The sequence below is a fragment of the Petromyzon marinus genome, unplaced genomic scaffold (genome assembly GCF_048934315.1).
Source record: "Petromyzon marinus isolate PM22_M1 ecotype Great Lakes invasive population unplaced genomic scaffold, UKy_Petmar_22M1.pri1.0 PM_G_Scaffold_20, whole genome shotgun sequence".
NCBI lineage: Eukaryota > Metazoa > Chordata > Hyperoartia > Petromyzontiformes > Petromyzontidae > Petromyzon > Petromyzon marinus.
Genome location: NW_027422762.1, coordinates 2,682,347 through 2,698,720, shown reverse-complemented (window position 1 = coordinate 2,698,720; position 16,374 = coordinate 2,682,347). Strand labels below are relative to the sequence as shown.

Here is a 16,374-nt window from a genome sequence, read left to right as displayed (position 1 = left end):
GAGCCCATTGGGGTGCCCTCAGTTTGTTTGTAGAAAGTTCCATTCCAAGTGAAGTATGTATTGGTTAAACAGTGTCTCACCAGGGGGGTACCTCAGTGTTTAGTCCTTGATGAACCAAGTCTTCAATGATTGCAATGGTGTCAGGTACAGGAACCTTGGTGAATAAGGAAACTACATCAAAACTGACAAGCAGGTCTTCTGGGGACAGGGAAATACCCTTGATTGTTGATACCAGGTGAGTAGAATTTTGTACCGCAGAGGTGGTCTTTCCAGTGAAAGGACGCAGGATTTCAGACAAAAAACGAGCTAGTTTGTAGGTGGGGGAGCTGATAGTAGAGACTATGGGACGAAGAGGTGTATCAACTTTATGTATTTTTGGTAAGCCGTATAATCTTGGTGGCCTGGCAGCAGAAGGTTTCAACGAAAACTGTTTAGATTGATTAATTAATGCGGTTGAATCAGAAATTATTTTGTTGGTTTGTGTGACGAGGCTGTTGGTGGGATCTCTTTTTATTTTTGTATAACTACCATCGTCGAGTAATTCTTTAATTTTGTTGTTGTATTCTATTTTATCCATGATGACAGTAGCATTGCCTTTGTCAGCTGAGAGACGTCAACAAAGTCGTAAATAATCGCAGTAACAGTTCCATTTCTGATGGTCTGAAATCCGTTTTAGCTAAAGGTCTAAACTTTGCTGTCACACCGAGACACTTACCGGTTAATGATATCATTGCCCATGTCGACGTTGCACTCAAGGGCTTGAGTCACATCTCTGCAGACGTAGCAAGATCTGAAATCACTGCAACCCTCAAAAACGCTAAGTTGCCACCTAGCAACATCAGCAAAGACAAACGTTTTGAATTATCTCAATTAAAAAAGAGGGATGATATTGTCGTTCTCTCAGCCGACAAAGGCAATGCCACTGTCATCATGGACAAAACAGAATATAACAACAAAATTCAAGAACTACTCAACGATGGCAGCTATACAAAAATAAAAAGAGATCCCACCAACAGCCTGGTCACCAAAACGAACAAAATTATCTCTGATTCAACAGCATTAATTGATGAGAACAAACAGTTCTTGTTGAAACCCTCTGCTGCCAGACCACCAAGATTATATGGCCTTCCAAAGATACACAAAGAAGATACACCCCTTCGTCCCATCGTCTCTACTATCAGCTCCCCCACCTACAAACTGGCACGTTTTCTGGCTGATATACTGCGACCTTTCACTGGAAAAACCACCTCTGCGGTACTAAATTCTACTCACCTGGTATCGACAATCAAAGACATTTCCCTGTCCCCAAACGACCTGCTTGTCAGTTTTGATGTGGTGTCCTTGTTCACCAAAGTCCCGGTACCTGACACCATCGCTATCATTGAAGACCTGGTTCATCAAGGACTGCATACTGATGTACCCCCCCTGGTGAGACATTGCTTAACCAACACATACTTCACCTGGAATGGAACTTTCTACAAACAAACTGAGGGCACCCCAATGGGCTCCCCCCTATCTCCGGTTGTAGCCAACGTATTCATGGAAAAATTTGAAACTGACGCCATCCAGACTGCCACTCTACGCCCGACCTTATGGAAAAGGTACGTTGATGACACCTTTGTCATCTGGCCACATGGCCAGCCTGCTCTAGACCAATTCCGCGACCACATCAATTCCATACACCCAGCCATCAGATTTACCATGGAGGTCGAAAAAGATGGCAAACTACCCTTTCTGGATGTCTTAATTAAAAGGAGACATGATGGTTCAATGAGCCACTCTGTCTACAGGAAAGTTACCCATACAGATGCTTACTTGAAACCGGATTCCCACCACCATCCATCCCAGAAGAACTGCCTCATCAAGACTCTATACCATAGAGCCCAATGCATTTCCGACCAGGAACACATTACCAGTGAACTCAAGCACGTACACCAGGCTCTCAGGGCTAATGGCTACTCCGACTACACAATCCGCAAAGCCATCACTCCAGTCATGAAGAAGGATCCTCTTGTGGAGCCACTCAAAACCATCACCTTACCCTACATTGCAGGGGTCACTAAAAAGATCTCCAAAATCCTGAATAAACACAAGATCCAGGTCCGATTCAACACAGTACACAAAATCCGTGATTTAGTTCCATCTGTAAAAGATGCTCTTCCAGACATACAGTACCCGGGCGTTTACAAACTAAAGTGCCTCTGTGGTAGTAGCTACATTGGAGAAACCAAAAGACATATCTCGGACCGCATCCGCGAACATAAAGCAGACTTGAAACACGGTAAGACGAACTCCTCGGCCGTGGCAGATCACTGTTACAATTCAGTGGGCTCACATGACATTGACTTCTCCAAGACGGAGGTTCTTTGCAAACCAACTGGCTACTATGAGAGATTCGTTCATGAGGCCATTCACATATACAAGCACAGAGACAATTTCAACCGAGAAGATGGATTCAGGCTTAGTAACCACTGGAAAGATGTGTTAAATCATTTCTGTTCTTAATTAATTGTAATTTTACGATGACCTTCAGACCGCAGCTCTTTCGCCAGCATTGCCTCTTAATACCTCTCACACCACGGTTAATGGTATGGTTTACAACATGGAGTATACTAGGGCTTCGCAGCTGTCTCTCTCCCCCTCCTCTGTTCCGACCATGGACGAACTCGTCCGTCTGAACGGGGCCCGTAGCTATCCGTGGTACGGAAATTTGAGGGTAAGAATCCACCCATTTTTTCGCCATATAGCATTGTGATATATAACGACTTATGGTTGGTAGCTTAGCTGATTGGAGAATATAGAGTTTATTGATAACATGAAGGTAATTTATATTTTAGTTTTTATTGGTTCACTATATAGTACTGTGAATAGCTCAGATTTGTAGTCATTTCTGTGACCAGTCACTAGCAAATCACCCAGTTATTTCAATGCTAAATTCGCCTAGTTATTTCAATGCTAAATTCTCCTGTTTTGATTTGTACTAAGTGCCTCGGTGAATGTGTATGCTCTGACTTCAACGTAACTATTTCTGTAGCAGTTACAAGCGAATGCCTTAATTTAGCTATTTCAATGCTAAATTCTATGCTAATTCCTTTTAACAATGGGTGCCTCTGCGGATGTGTATGCTTTAACTTTTAACATAGCTATTTCTTTGACCAGTCACAAGCTAATCATTCAGCCTTTTCAATGCTAAATTTTATGCTAATTCCTTCGTCAAGGCTCTTTGTTCCTCTCACACAGCTTAAAAGCCGTGATCTGAACGTGGCTCTCTCACTCCAGCGCTGTCCTACCAGACAGTCTCGCTCCCTTCACCTGATGAAGGCCGCTTGTGTTGTGGCCGAAACGTCGTGAGAATATTATTGTGTTATTTTATTTTATCAATTTATTATTTTATTCTCATTCTACGTGACTTTACCGAAAGAACCAAAGAAGAAGAATATCATTCCTCTTTTTTAATTTATATAATTCAAAACGCTCATCTTTGCCAGCTAGCAACCTCAGCAAAGATGAGCGTTTTGAATTATATAAATTAAAAAAGAGGAATGATATTGTAGTTCTCTCAGCTGACAAAGGCAATGCTACTGTCATCATGGATAAAATAGAATACAACAACAAAATTAAAGAATTACTCGACGATGGTAGTTATACAAAAATAAAAAGAGATCCCACCAACAGCCTCGTCACACAAACCAACAAAATAATTTCTGATTCAACCGCATTAATTAATCAATCTAAACAGTTTTCGTTGAAACCTTCTGCTGCCAGGCCACCAAGATTATACGGCTTACCAAAAATACATAAAGTTGATACACCTCTTCGTCCCATAGTCTCTACTATCAGCTCCCCCACCTACAAACTAGCTCGTTTTTTGTCTGAAATCCTGCGTCCTTTCACTGGAAAGACCACCTCTGCGGTACAAAATTCTACTCACCTGGTATCAACAATCAAGGGTATTTCCCTGTCCCCAGACGACCTGCTTGTCAGTTTTGATGTAGTTTCCTTATTCACCAAGGTTCCTGTACCTGACACCATTGCAATCATTGAAGACTTGGTTCATCAAGGACTAAACACTGAGGTACCCCCCCTGGTGAGACACTGTTTAACCAATACATACTTCACTTGGAATGGAACTTTCTACAAACAAACTGAGGGCACCCCAATGGGCTCCCCCCTTTCTCCAGTTATAGCTAACATTTTCATGGAGAAATTTGAGACTGACGCCATCCAGACTGCCACTCTGCGCCCAACCTTATGGAAGAGGTACGTGGATGAGACTTTTGTCATCTGGCCACATGGCCGGCCTGCTCTAGACCAATTCTTCGACCACATCAATTCCATACACCCAGCCATCAGATTTACCATGGAAGTCGAAATAGATGGCAAGATACCTTTTTTGGATGTCCTAATTAAAAAGAGACCTGATGGTTCAATGAGCCACTCTGTCTACAGGAAAGCTACCCATACGGATGCTTATCTGAAACCGGATTCCCACCACCATCCATCACAGAAGAATTCTCTCATCAAGACTCTGTATCATAGAGCCCAATGCATATCCGACCAGGAACACATAAGCAGTGAACTCAAGCACGTACACCAAGCTCTTAGGGCTAATGGTTACTCCGACTATACAATCCGCAAAGCTATCACTCAAACCATGAAGAAGAACCCTCTTGAGGAGCCTTTCAAAACCATCACTTTACCCTACATTGCTGGGATCACAAAAAAGATCTCCAAAATCTTGAATAAACACAAGATCCAGGTCCGTTTCAACACATTACATAAAATCCGTGATCTGGTTCCGTCTGTAAAAGATGTGATTCCGGACATACAATACCCTGGTGTCTACAAACTAAGTTGCCTCTGTGGTAGTAGTTACATTGGAGAAACCAAACGCCATATCTCGGACCGCATTCGTGAACATAAAGCAGACCTTCAACACGGTAGGACCAACACCTCGGCCGTAGCAGATCATTGTTCTAATTCAGTAGGCTCACATGCCATTGACTTTTCCAAGACGGAGGTTCTTTGTAAGCCATCTGGCTTCCATGAGAGATTCGTTCATGAGGCTATCCACATATACAGGCACAGAGACAATTTAAACCGAGAAGATGGATTCTATCTTAGCAATCATTGGAAAGATTTGATAAATAATTGCAGTTCTTGATTGATTGTTCACACTTACAGTGGCTTTCAGACAGCATACATAAAAACAAATTTCGTCTCCCCCCTCCTCTTTTCAAAAAATAGATGGACTAGTCCTGGGCAAACTGCCAATCGCTGCGCGTGACGCAAACGTTATTTATATATATATATATATATAAATAAATAAATATGCCGTTTTCAAAATAAATTTATGCAAACCGACACACCTGATGATGACCGTTTGAGTTATGGTCGAAACGTCGTGAGAATTTTTTATTGTTTTATATATATTTTTGTTATTTTGTTGTTTCTCTTCAACGTGACTTTACCGAAAAAACTAAGAATATGAATTACTGCAGTCACGAAAGCTTTAAATCAAAATATAATATATCTTCTTTGGTTCTTTCGGTAAAGTCACGTAGAATGAGAATAAAATAATAAATTAATAAAATAACGCAATTAAATTCTCATATATTTTATTATTTTGTTTCCCTTCACGTGACTTTACCGAAAGAGTGAAGAATATATACGTTTAAACATTCTAAGGCCACGGTGTTGTTAAACGTTTTGCTGTTGTGGGTAATTATAACCGTCATCAGGTTGCGAGTGTGACATTTAAAATGCTTATTGCCGCATGAGCCGAGTGGAACGGTGGCGCAGTGGTTAGCACACATCCCGGATTCGATTCCTCGCCCACGGCGGCGCGCATCAGTGGCAATATTCGAACCGGTCCTGGACCTGCCCACCCACCCCTCCCTCCCCACACACCCCTCCCTCCCCACACTTCACCAGCCCCCACTGGCCAGAGTGGTCAAATATGGTGAATCACCCCCCCACCACCACCATCACGACCGACAACAACGGCGTGCGGAAGGGGTGAAGTGACCGTGACCATCATCCAGCAGTGGGTCAATCAAGGACTGACTTCAATCTTTATTTAAAGATTTCGTGACTGCAGGAATCCATACGTAGTAGGTAGAAAATAAAAATATATATTTTATTTTATACCTACGTATAAAATAAAATGTTCTTTCGGTAAAGTCACGTGGCTTTTCCGAAAGAACCAAAGCGTAAGGACTGACTTGGTCCTTACATTACGGAACACGTGACAAGCCACAGCAATGAGCATCACCCCCCCTGTCCCCCCCACCCCACACACACTTCCGCTCATACACGTCACTTCCGCCCACGCCCCTCAGTTTCACTTCCTGCCCACGCCCGTCACTCTCTGCCCACGCCTCACTTCCGCCCAATTACGTCACTTCCGCCCACGCCCGTCACTTTCACTTCCTGCCCACGCCTCACTTCCTGCCCACGCCTCACTTCCGCCCACGCCTCACTTCCTGCCCACATCTCACTTCCTGCCCACGCCTCACTTCCGCTCACGCCTCAATTCCTGCCCACGCCTCACTTCCTGCCCACGCCCGTCACTTCCGCCCACGCCCCTTGGCTCTGCTGTTCGGTGGCTGAGCACGTGGGTGGGGTGGGGGTGGTGGTGGGGGTGGGGAGTTTCCCACAAGTCGACGAGAAGCGAGCGAGTGGCGAGCGGCACATCCGAAGGGCGACTCCACTCACAGTCGCCCGGGGCTCCGCACCGCCTCCACGCCCCCCGAGGTAAGAGACGGGACGCGGCGAGGATGGAGCGGTGGGGACGCCCGCGCCGTTCCTGGCCGTGCCCCCCGGTGGTCGACTCGGCCACGAGTGAGCTCCTCGTCGGGTGCGGCCCTGGCGCTTGGTCCACCCTCCCGCCTCGTGCAACCTTTCCCCGGCCTTCGCGGCCCTGCTCGCCGGCAGCGCTTTGCCCCCGGCGGTCTTGCCGGAGGCTACCCGGGGGATCTTTGTCTTTGGGTACATCGAGCGTGACCTGAGACAGTGGGGGCCGAAGTTTGACTCCCTGCCGCGGTGAACGCGACGAGCGGAGAGAGCCTCGTGGCGTGTACACAAATCGATTAAAAAGCACCAGTCGGAATTTCGATTTAAAGCTTTCGTGACTGCAAGGATTAATCATCTTTGGTTCTTTCGGTAAAGTCACCAACACGTAGAATAAGAATAAAAATAATAAATTGATTAAATAAAATAATAAAATTCTCACGACGTTTCGGCCACAACACAAGCCGTTTCAATGCTAAATGCTATGCTAATTCCTTTGTCAAGGCGCTCTGTTTCTTCTCACACAGCTTAAAGGTCTGAGCTTGGCTTTGTTCGCTCCAGCGCTGTCCTCCAGACAGTCTTGTCCCTTCACCTGATGAAGGCCACTTGTGTTGTGGCCAAAACGTCGTGAGAATTTTATTGTGTTATTTTATCAATTTATTATTTTATTCTCATTCTACGTGGTGACTTTACACAATACCTCCAGTCAAAATGTAAACAAAAAACATACTATGATAATATATAATGCATTGACCTTGAAACTGATTGGTCCACACCAAGGGACGGCTTTCTTTCTAAGGGACAATGCCACATATATTATCATAGTATGTTTTTTGTTTGCATTTTGACTGCAGGTATTGTGGTTAATGCAGTAGACATGATTCCTTGTTAAAAGGTTTCAGTTTTGTTGCCAGAAAAAAAGGGGAAAAACCCTATTATTATTACAAATCGTGCGATTGATAAAGAGTTGGAGCCGTGATTGGAATACGTGATTGTAGCGTTTGACCAAGGCGAAATGCCGAAGTCGCTCGCGACACTGCCCCAGGCTTGGGGCTTGAGTCCCCTGCTGATGTCTCTGTGCGGCAGGATGTGGCGATCCACTCGGCATACAACCTCGCACTCCCCACCAAACATTCCCCGTATCCCTCCCCCCACCTCGATGTCCCAAGATCCCCGTCCTCTCATCCCCCCCCACCACCACGATCCGATTGTGTCGAGAAGATTCCAGAAGAATGGATTATTTAATAAAGAATTAAAGCTTTCGTGACTGCATAAATTAGTTACTGGTTTTTTCGGTAAAGTCACGTATGTAGGAATACCATAACGTTATATTAAAATAAATCAATCACGATGTAAAGGTAACTTCCCCGTAGAAGTGTGTTAATAAAGAATTAAAGCTTCTGTGACTGCATAAATTACTCATTGGTTTTTTCGGTAAAGTCACGTATGTAGGAATACCATAACGTTATATTAAAACAAATAAATCACGACGTTTCCTCCTGCCCCGTCCTTTCTCTCTGGCCCCTCCCCCCACCTTCACTTCTTATTTAAGGCTTCCGTTTCATCCGACCTCACTTCTCTGTCCGTCCTTGCCTCTTGGTGTCTCTGTATTTCTGACTTGTACCTCGTATTTGTTCACTCTGTCTATGCTGGTATGTTCAATCCAGAGGTTGAACACGAAATTTAACACTCTTCTGAAATTCGTGGTCCGCCAGGTAAGTGTCTGTGTTGTTGACCTGACTGGTTGTGTATCACGTAATTTTCCTTAGGTTTGTTGAATTCTCGTCTCTCCTTGTTGTATTTGCCTCCGTGATTCGTTTCTTACGCCTGATGAGGATCGCTTGTGTTGCGGTCGAAACATCGTGATTGATTTTTTTTTAATATAATGTTATGGTATTCCTACACACGTGACTTTACCGAAAAAACACAATGAGTAATGTATAATTTGTCTCATTGTTTTATCCCCGTTGTCTGTGAACTCGCGTTTGAACTCTGCGGTTTTGCCTTCGTCTCGTTGCGCCCCCGCGCGGTCCGTCTCTTTGCCGAACAACACTTGTGGTGATCGCATCGGTGCCCATCGAATGGTCGGCGATGATACCGCCCCCCCCGCCTTGCTGATCTCGACGCGGCGGTCATCGTTGTCGTCAGCCACGCGGTCATCGTTTTCGTCAGCCACGCTCGATCCTTGGCGGAGATGAAGACGCTCCCGCCAACCCACGGCCGTCTCTCAGCGGTCGCTGGTGACGACGCACCAGCGATGTAACGCGATGCACGGCATCTCCCGCCCGCCTGTGCTTAAACACAAAACGTGCGCGCTCCTCCCGCACCCCCCCCCCTCGCAGATCGCATCGGGGCTACGCTAGCGATGACAATGATGACGACGATGACGACGACGATGTTGCTGCTGCTGCTGGTGGTGATGACGGGGGCGGCGGCGGCGGCGTCGGCAGACGTCTCGCCGATGCCTTCACCGTCCCAGACGCCGTGCGGGCTGTGTCCCCCGGGCCACCACGTCTCGCTGCCGTGTTCCACCAAGGCCAGCGAGCAGCAGCAGCAACAGCTCCTCCTGGAGGACACGTCCGACGTGGAGGCGCGTTGCACGCCGTGCCCGCCGCGCCACTACACGCAGTTCTGGAACTCCCTGGACCGGTGTCTCTACTGCGGCTCGCCGTGCAAGGAGGGCCAGCGGCTCGCGAAGGAGTGCAGCCCCACGCACGACCGCGTGTGCGAGTGCGAGCCGGGCACCTTCCTGACGCTGCCGCAGGAGTTCTGCGAGCGGCACAGCGGCTGTGCCGCCGGGCACGGCGTCGTCACCAAAGGCACGCGCGGGGTGGGGGGCGGGGCGGGGTGGGCGGGGAGGGGCTGGGCTACACTACGTGTGTCGTTGCCATTCGTCCGGCGATCGATTCGCCCGTGACCAAAGACGCCGCTCAATCGTTGCGTCCGATTTAATTAGTTGAATCGATAAGGGTTCGTTCCGCGTGGCCTCCCCCGTCAACAGATCCCTGCGGCGAAAAACGCACGAACGCCCAAACTCCCCGTTCATGCATTCTTCATTCATTGGCTAGAGGTTAAATCGTTCACGTTCCATCGGGACAGAGCTCCTTCGCGCGCAGCGCGAGATTTCTACCCCACTCAGAAATCAATTGGTTCCTACTTTCACTCTTTTGATGATCATTCATTTGTAAACGTATTTACTGTGCCCCGCCGGCCAGTGCTCGTCAAGTCGGGGGGAATCTTATCTCCACTCTCCTATCTCCCAGCTATCTCCCGGCGCCAATTTGTGCCTATTCTTCTTCTTCTTTGGTTATTTCGGTAAAGTCACCCCGTAGAATGGGAATAAAATAATAAAATAACACAATAAAATTCTCACGACGTTTCGGCCACAACGCAAGTGCCCTTCAGGTGAAAGGAACAGACCTGTCGGGACGACAGAGCTTCAAGTCGTCCCGACAGGTCTGTTCCTTTCACCTGAAGAAGGCCACTTGTGTTGTGGCCGAAACGTCGTGAGAATTTTATTGTGTTAATTTATTATTTTATTCTCATTCTACGTGGTGACTTTACCGAAAGAACCAAAGAAGATGAATCCTTGCAGTCACGAAAGCTTTAAATCGAAATTTATGCCTATTCTCTTCTCATCTTTCTCTCTCTCTACGCAGGGCGGCGGCGGCGCGGGAAGCAGGGGGGAAGGAGGCTGGAGAAGCACTTCAAGCTGCTGCTCCGGGTTTGCGCGAGGAGACCGCCCCGCCGGGAGGAGGGTCGGTGAGGATGCACGGTTCACCGTTGCGGAGAAAGACGTGGTCGAACAAGACGGGGGTGGGGGGGCGGGGGAAGGGCCTTTTAAATGGTCGTGTTGTTGTAGTCACAAACCGAGTGTGAGGGCTCAGAAACATTGATATAGCAACCATTTAAATCGATGTTTCAGCTGCCCAGCCGTGATTATATTGGGTTCTTAAGTTCGGCGAGTTGACTGCGCAAAAATTGCCATCTTAAAGTTGTATTCTTAGCTCTTTCGGTAAAGTCACGTTGAAGGGAAACAATAAAATAATAAAATAAATATTTCGGAATAAAAATATATTTTATTATTTTATTGTTTCCCTTCAACGTGACTTTACCGAAAGAGCTTAGAATATGAATTACTGTAGTCACGAAAGCTTTAAATCAAAATCTTAAAGTTGATTTGTCGAATAATTCTGGGTTTCAGAATTTAAAATGTTGGTTTGATCGCCATGTGCGTAGGGAAGCCGTGGCTCCTGGTGGTAGTTCTGCGTGACATGCTTCTGTGGGCCGTTGGGCAAACTGCAGAAACATTTTTGGGAAAGAGATGACAGTTTTATATAAGCTGTAGCCGGAGTCTTTCAAGCCCGTCGATTGAAGTCCTCTAAATTATCCAATATAGAACACTCATCGCATTAATTAAATCGATTGTAGAGGGTTAAATAATTACACGATGAGTGGTGATGATGAGGTATGATTAATTAAATTACATTCCGTAAATTGAGACGTAGCTTGTAACAGAGGACGCACATTAAGGTTGTCGCATGCCACAAACTGCTTTGGGGACAACATAACAGTGACTAACTTTAATAAGCCCACATTATTAACAAACGCTTCCTCACGACTGAAACCTTTAATCGCTGAACATGTCAGACAATTTGCCGTGCTATGAGGTGCAGAAGAGTACGGCGTAGTTACGAAGAGCGACCACCGTTACAGCTAAAATGTTACAAAAATCCCCAATTTGAAGACGGTTCATCGATAAACACATTCCTGCGGAGGGAGGGAGCTGGTAGGAACGTTGGGTTGCTCGGTCAATGGCCAGGGTCAACGGCGGCACCACGTGGTGTATTCCACAAATAGGTCCGACTGTGAGGGCGGGCACAAGCCGGCGTGAGTAGGTGAAATGTTGAGTTTTATAAGGGCACCACGGGGTGACCAGCCCCTCCCCACACAGCCCCACCTCTCCCACCCCCCACCCAGCCCCTCCCTCCACACCCAGCCGCTCCCCACCATCCCCACCCAGCTCCTCCCTACCCTCCCCTCCCCACCCTCCCCTCCCCTCCCCACCCAGCCCCTCCCTCCCCACCCAGCCCCTCCCCTCCCATTTTTGGATGCACGACGGACGGACACAACAATAATCCCCTGTGGGCTGCTGGTGTAATAACCAGGAGGTTCCTACACAGTACAAGCATGTGTTTCACGTGAAGAGAGAATGGAAATATATTTCAGCAGTATTCACAAACTCTCCTACAAGCAGGGCTCTCAATGTTTCCCTAGAATGCGTGCTGGCTTGGAGTTAGGAATTATCAGCAGAAGGCACTGCACCTAGTGAGTGTGAGATACACCCATCGTAAGAGTACATGTTGTTGTGTAGGCCAATCAGTTTAAAGGGCAATGCATACATTACCGAAGTATATTTGTTTGAACGGTTTACCGCAAGTATGTGTGGTTAATGCAGACTGGATGCCTTGTAACAGGGGTCCATTTGGTGTTTGAACATCTTAACACCTGCCGCCTTATTGCCAGAAAGGGTAAATCCTTCTTTTTGTATTATTCCACCGCTATGTTTATTGCACCAAATATCCTTACAATCAATCCAATGAGATCTTTATACAAGAACAATGAGGATACACGAGGATATGGCTCGTCAAAGATCCCAGAAGAGTGTTGATGCGAACAAAAATAACAAAAAAATATTTCGTTGGTGAGATTTATAGAGAGGCATTTCTGGAGCGGAGCGTAATGTACCTCTAAGTACTGGGGGACTGGTTAACGCAGTCCCTCCACATGTTTGTTGACAGCATAGTATTTTTATAGTTGCGTGTGCACACGCGTCACATGACGTGTGACGTGCATCACATGACGTGTGCACACGCATCACATGACGTGTGCGTGCGCGTCACATGACGTGTGCACACACGTCACATGACGTGTGCACGCGCACGACTTTTTTTGGAATGTTCAATGTGTTTTTGTAATTGTCACGGATGGTTACGTGTCGACTGTTGAAACCTATGAATAAAAGTTGCACGAAATGGACGCGCGTTCAAAATTCCTCGCCAATTTGGAGCGGATCCGAAATCCGCAAATACGTCGTCAGCTACGATCTGTCGTTTTCCGGCTGAATACCTCCCTTCAATCGTGGCTGCGGTGGCAAAAAAGCCACCGAGCTTTTTCTGCCCGTGAGCTGTGATCTTACCGCCTCGTCTGCGTTCATCGGTTATCGCCCCCTTATCGCCGTGCCGCCCTGGCCAAACTCAACAGGACGCCTCCACGGTAATATTATATTGTTCTGAGAGGCGTTATGGTCGTCCTGAAGCCAACTCTACCAGAGCGAGAGAGAGAGAGGAGGCAGTGTGCGTAGAGTTGTGGTGGGCCCCCGAAAGTTCACCGTGACAATTCAGGGGCCCCGATGCTGATGGGAAGATCGCCAGTTGGGGTAGACACGTGGCCGCGCCTCACCACGTGATTCCCCCGCACGTGACCTCTTGACCCGCACGACCGAATTCCGCATTCCTAAGGCTACGCGAGCACCCCGCACCCCGCACCCTTCCCGTGCACTTACAAGAACAACCCACACCCCCCAGTAGCGCCCCCCAGCCTTAACAGCGTGTTAGGGCAAATACTAATAGGAGTCCACTGGAGACAGAGCCGGGTTAAGATTGTGTAAGCCCCCTGGGCTACAGGTACCGTGAGGCACCCCGGTAAAAAATGTTCAAAAGGAAAACAAATTTTGATTTAAAGCTTTCGTGACTGCAGTAATTCATATTCTTAGCTCTTTCGGTAAAGTCACGTTGAAGGGAAACAATTTTTTTTTATTGTTTTATATATATTTTTATTATTTTATTGTTTCCCTTCAACGTGACTTTATATATATTTTATTATTTTATTGTTTCCCTTCAACGTGACTTTACCAAAAGAGCTAAGAATAAGGAAAACAAAGTTAAAGAAAAATAAAAAGTATTTTTTGTTACTAGGCTAACGACGAATAAAATTCAGCATGCGCAACTGAAATCACTTTTCACTTCGTCTCTGGAGGCGCTTCAGCTGGACGAGGCCCCTGGGCTGCAGCCCCTAAAGCCCCCCCCCCACGCCCGAATCCGGCCCCGATGTTGGATGTTGGTGGATGAGTGAGCGAGTGAGGAAGAGTGAGTGAGAGAGAGGGGAGTGTGAGTGAGACGGAGGGAGGCGGGTGGGTGGTCGTGAGAGAGGAGGAAGTGCGGAGAGGGATGAGAGTGCGAGATGATGTGGTGGTGGCGGTGGTGGTGGTGGTGCCGCGTCCCGCGACTTGGGAATGCGCCAGGGGGCGTTCAACTCGTGACACTCACTCCACAGTAGCAAGCTCCTGACGCCTTCCAGGATGGCATCAGCATCGCCACCCCTCCACTACGATGACATTACATTAGGGGGTCTAACGTACCCCCCCCACTACGACATATTACATTAGGGGGTCTAACGTACCCCCTCCACTACGACATTACATTAGGGGGTCTAACGTACCCCCCTCCACTACAACATATTACATTAGGGGGTCTAACGTACCCCTCCCCCCCACTATGACATATTACATTAGGGGGTCTAACGTACCCCCTCCACTACAACATTACATTAGGGGGTCTAACGTACCCCCTCCACTACGACATTACATTATGGGGTTTAACGTACCCCCTCCACTACGACATTACATTAGGGGGTCTAACGTACCCCCTCCACTACGACATATTACATTAGGGGGTCTAACGTACCCCCCCCACTACAACATATTACATTAGGGGGTCTAACATACCCCCTCCACTACGACATTACATTAGGGGGTTTAACGTACCCCCTCCACTACAACATTACATTAGGGGGTCTAACGTACCCCCTCCACTACGACATATTACATTAGGGGGTCTAACGTACCCCCTCCACTACAATATTACATTAGGGGGTCTCAACGTACCCCCCCCCCACTACGACATTACATTAGGGGGTCTAACATACCCCCTCCGCCCCCCACCATGTTGAATCCACAATATGTGTTGTATTTGCTTTACAAGATTGTGGTGAATTTTGATGTAAAGCTTTCGCGATTGCGGGGATTCATATTCTTGGTTCTTTTCGGTAAAGTCACCAACACGTAGAAGGGAAACAATAAAATAATAAAAATATAAAACAATAAAATTCTCACGACGTTTTGAATGCAACACAAGCAATCATCATCAGGTGTAGTAGTAAAAAAAAACGCCACTTTTTTCAAATTGTTCTTGCTGTGGTTTTCACACCTGATGATGATTGCTTCTTGTGTCGCAGTCGAAACGTCGTGAGAATTTTATTGTTTTATATTTTTATTATTTTATTGTTTCCCTTCTACGTGGCGGTGACTTTACCGCAAGAACCAAGAACAAGATTGCGGTGGTTGTAGCGGCACGGAGTGCCTGGCGGGATTGCGCGCTTCGTGTTCAATGCGTACAACGTTTAGCGCGGGGTGGCCCGGATGCCTTGCATTCGCGATCTCCGTCCAACTATCCGGCGTCTGGTTTCCAACGCCCCACGAGCAACGCTTTGCTTGAGCCGTCACCCGAGGCGTCGTTACGTCGGCGCGTAACTTGCGCGCGATTCGCACGCGTTGGCCCGCGCGATTCGCAACGTCGCTCGCGCGTCGCACACGCCGCGTTAGTTACACGCGCGCGGTCCGCCACACGCGTCACGCCGGGCAAGCCGACGCGGTTGCAACGGACGGTGTCACGCGCCCGAATCGCCGCCCAGAGGTCGGCGGTTTTGACCTCCCGGACTCGGCAGAGCCGAAGCCGGACTCTCCCGCGGCCTCCGCGCGCCGTATTTCGACCCCGCTGTCTGCGACGTCGGTCCTCGCGGCTCGCGATGTACACGCTATCGGTTCATCCGGCGGTTGTTTATTTTAGCGTTTCGGACGAATCGCGCGGCAGCAAACGTGCGACCGGGGCGACAAGCTCGTACGCGCGGAACGTTGCAAATCACGCGGCTGTAGAAACTTTAGCTCACGTGGAAATAAGTCGATAATCCTTCGACGCGCCCACGCACACAAAACCAGAACGCCGCGCAAATTTGAGAATGTTGTTGAAACCGCGTCAACGATTGGGGGAAAACAATAAATCTCGAGGCTCACTCAAACAACAAATATTAAGGAACGCGACCCTAAATAACAAACCGTGGGGCGGCGTGGCGCGCTCGCAAGTCCCGACGTACCGCGGCGACGGTGCCGAAGCAGACGAGCAAAAAAATTCTAGATTGGAAGCTTTCGTGAACGCGAGGATCCACGCTCTTTGGTTCTATTCGGTAAAGTCACGTGGGTAAAAAAACAATAAAAAATCACGACGTTTCGGCCACAACACAAGCGGCCTTCATCAGGTGATTCTTGTCCCGTTGTCTGTTAAAAGCTCTAACAGATAGGTGAAAACCCTCCCCGTACAGGCTATCAATTCTAGATTTGAAGCTTTCGTGACTGCGAGGATCCACGCTCTTTGGTTCTATTCGGTAAAGTCACGCGGGTAAAAATAAAATAAAACAATAAAAAATCACGACGTTTCGGCCGCAGCACGAGCGGACGTCAAAGGTCTC

At 47.6% G+C, this 16,374-nt stretch overlaps 1 protein-coding gene across 1 annotated transcript; it reads left to right on the top strand.

The window, feature by feature from the left end:
- Window positions 1-6,629: 6,629 nt before the first annotated feature.
- Window positions 6,630-12,831, top strand: LOC142912418 (tumor necrosis factor receptor superfamily member 11B-like). Its single transcript, XM_076060613.1, has 3 exons — window positions 6,630-6,756; window positions 9,135-9,611; window positions 10,452-12,831. The coding sequence occupies exons 2-3, from the start codon at window positions 9,158-9,160 to the stop codon at window positions 10,556-10,558; spliced, it is 561 nt and encodes a 186-aa protein (XP_075916728.1). The 5' UTR covers window positions 6,630-6,756; window positions 9,135-9,157; the 3' UTR covers window positions 10,559-12,831.
- Window positions 12,832-16,374: the final 3,543 nt, after the last annotated feature.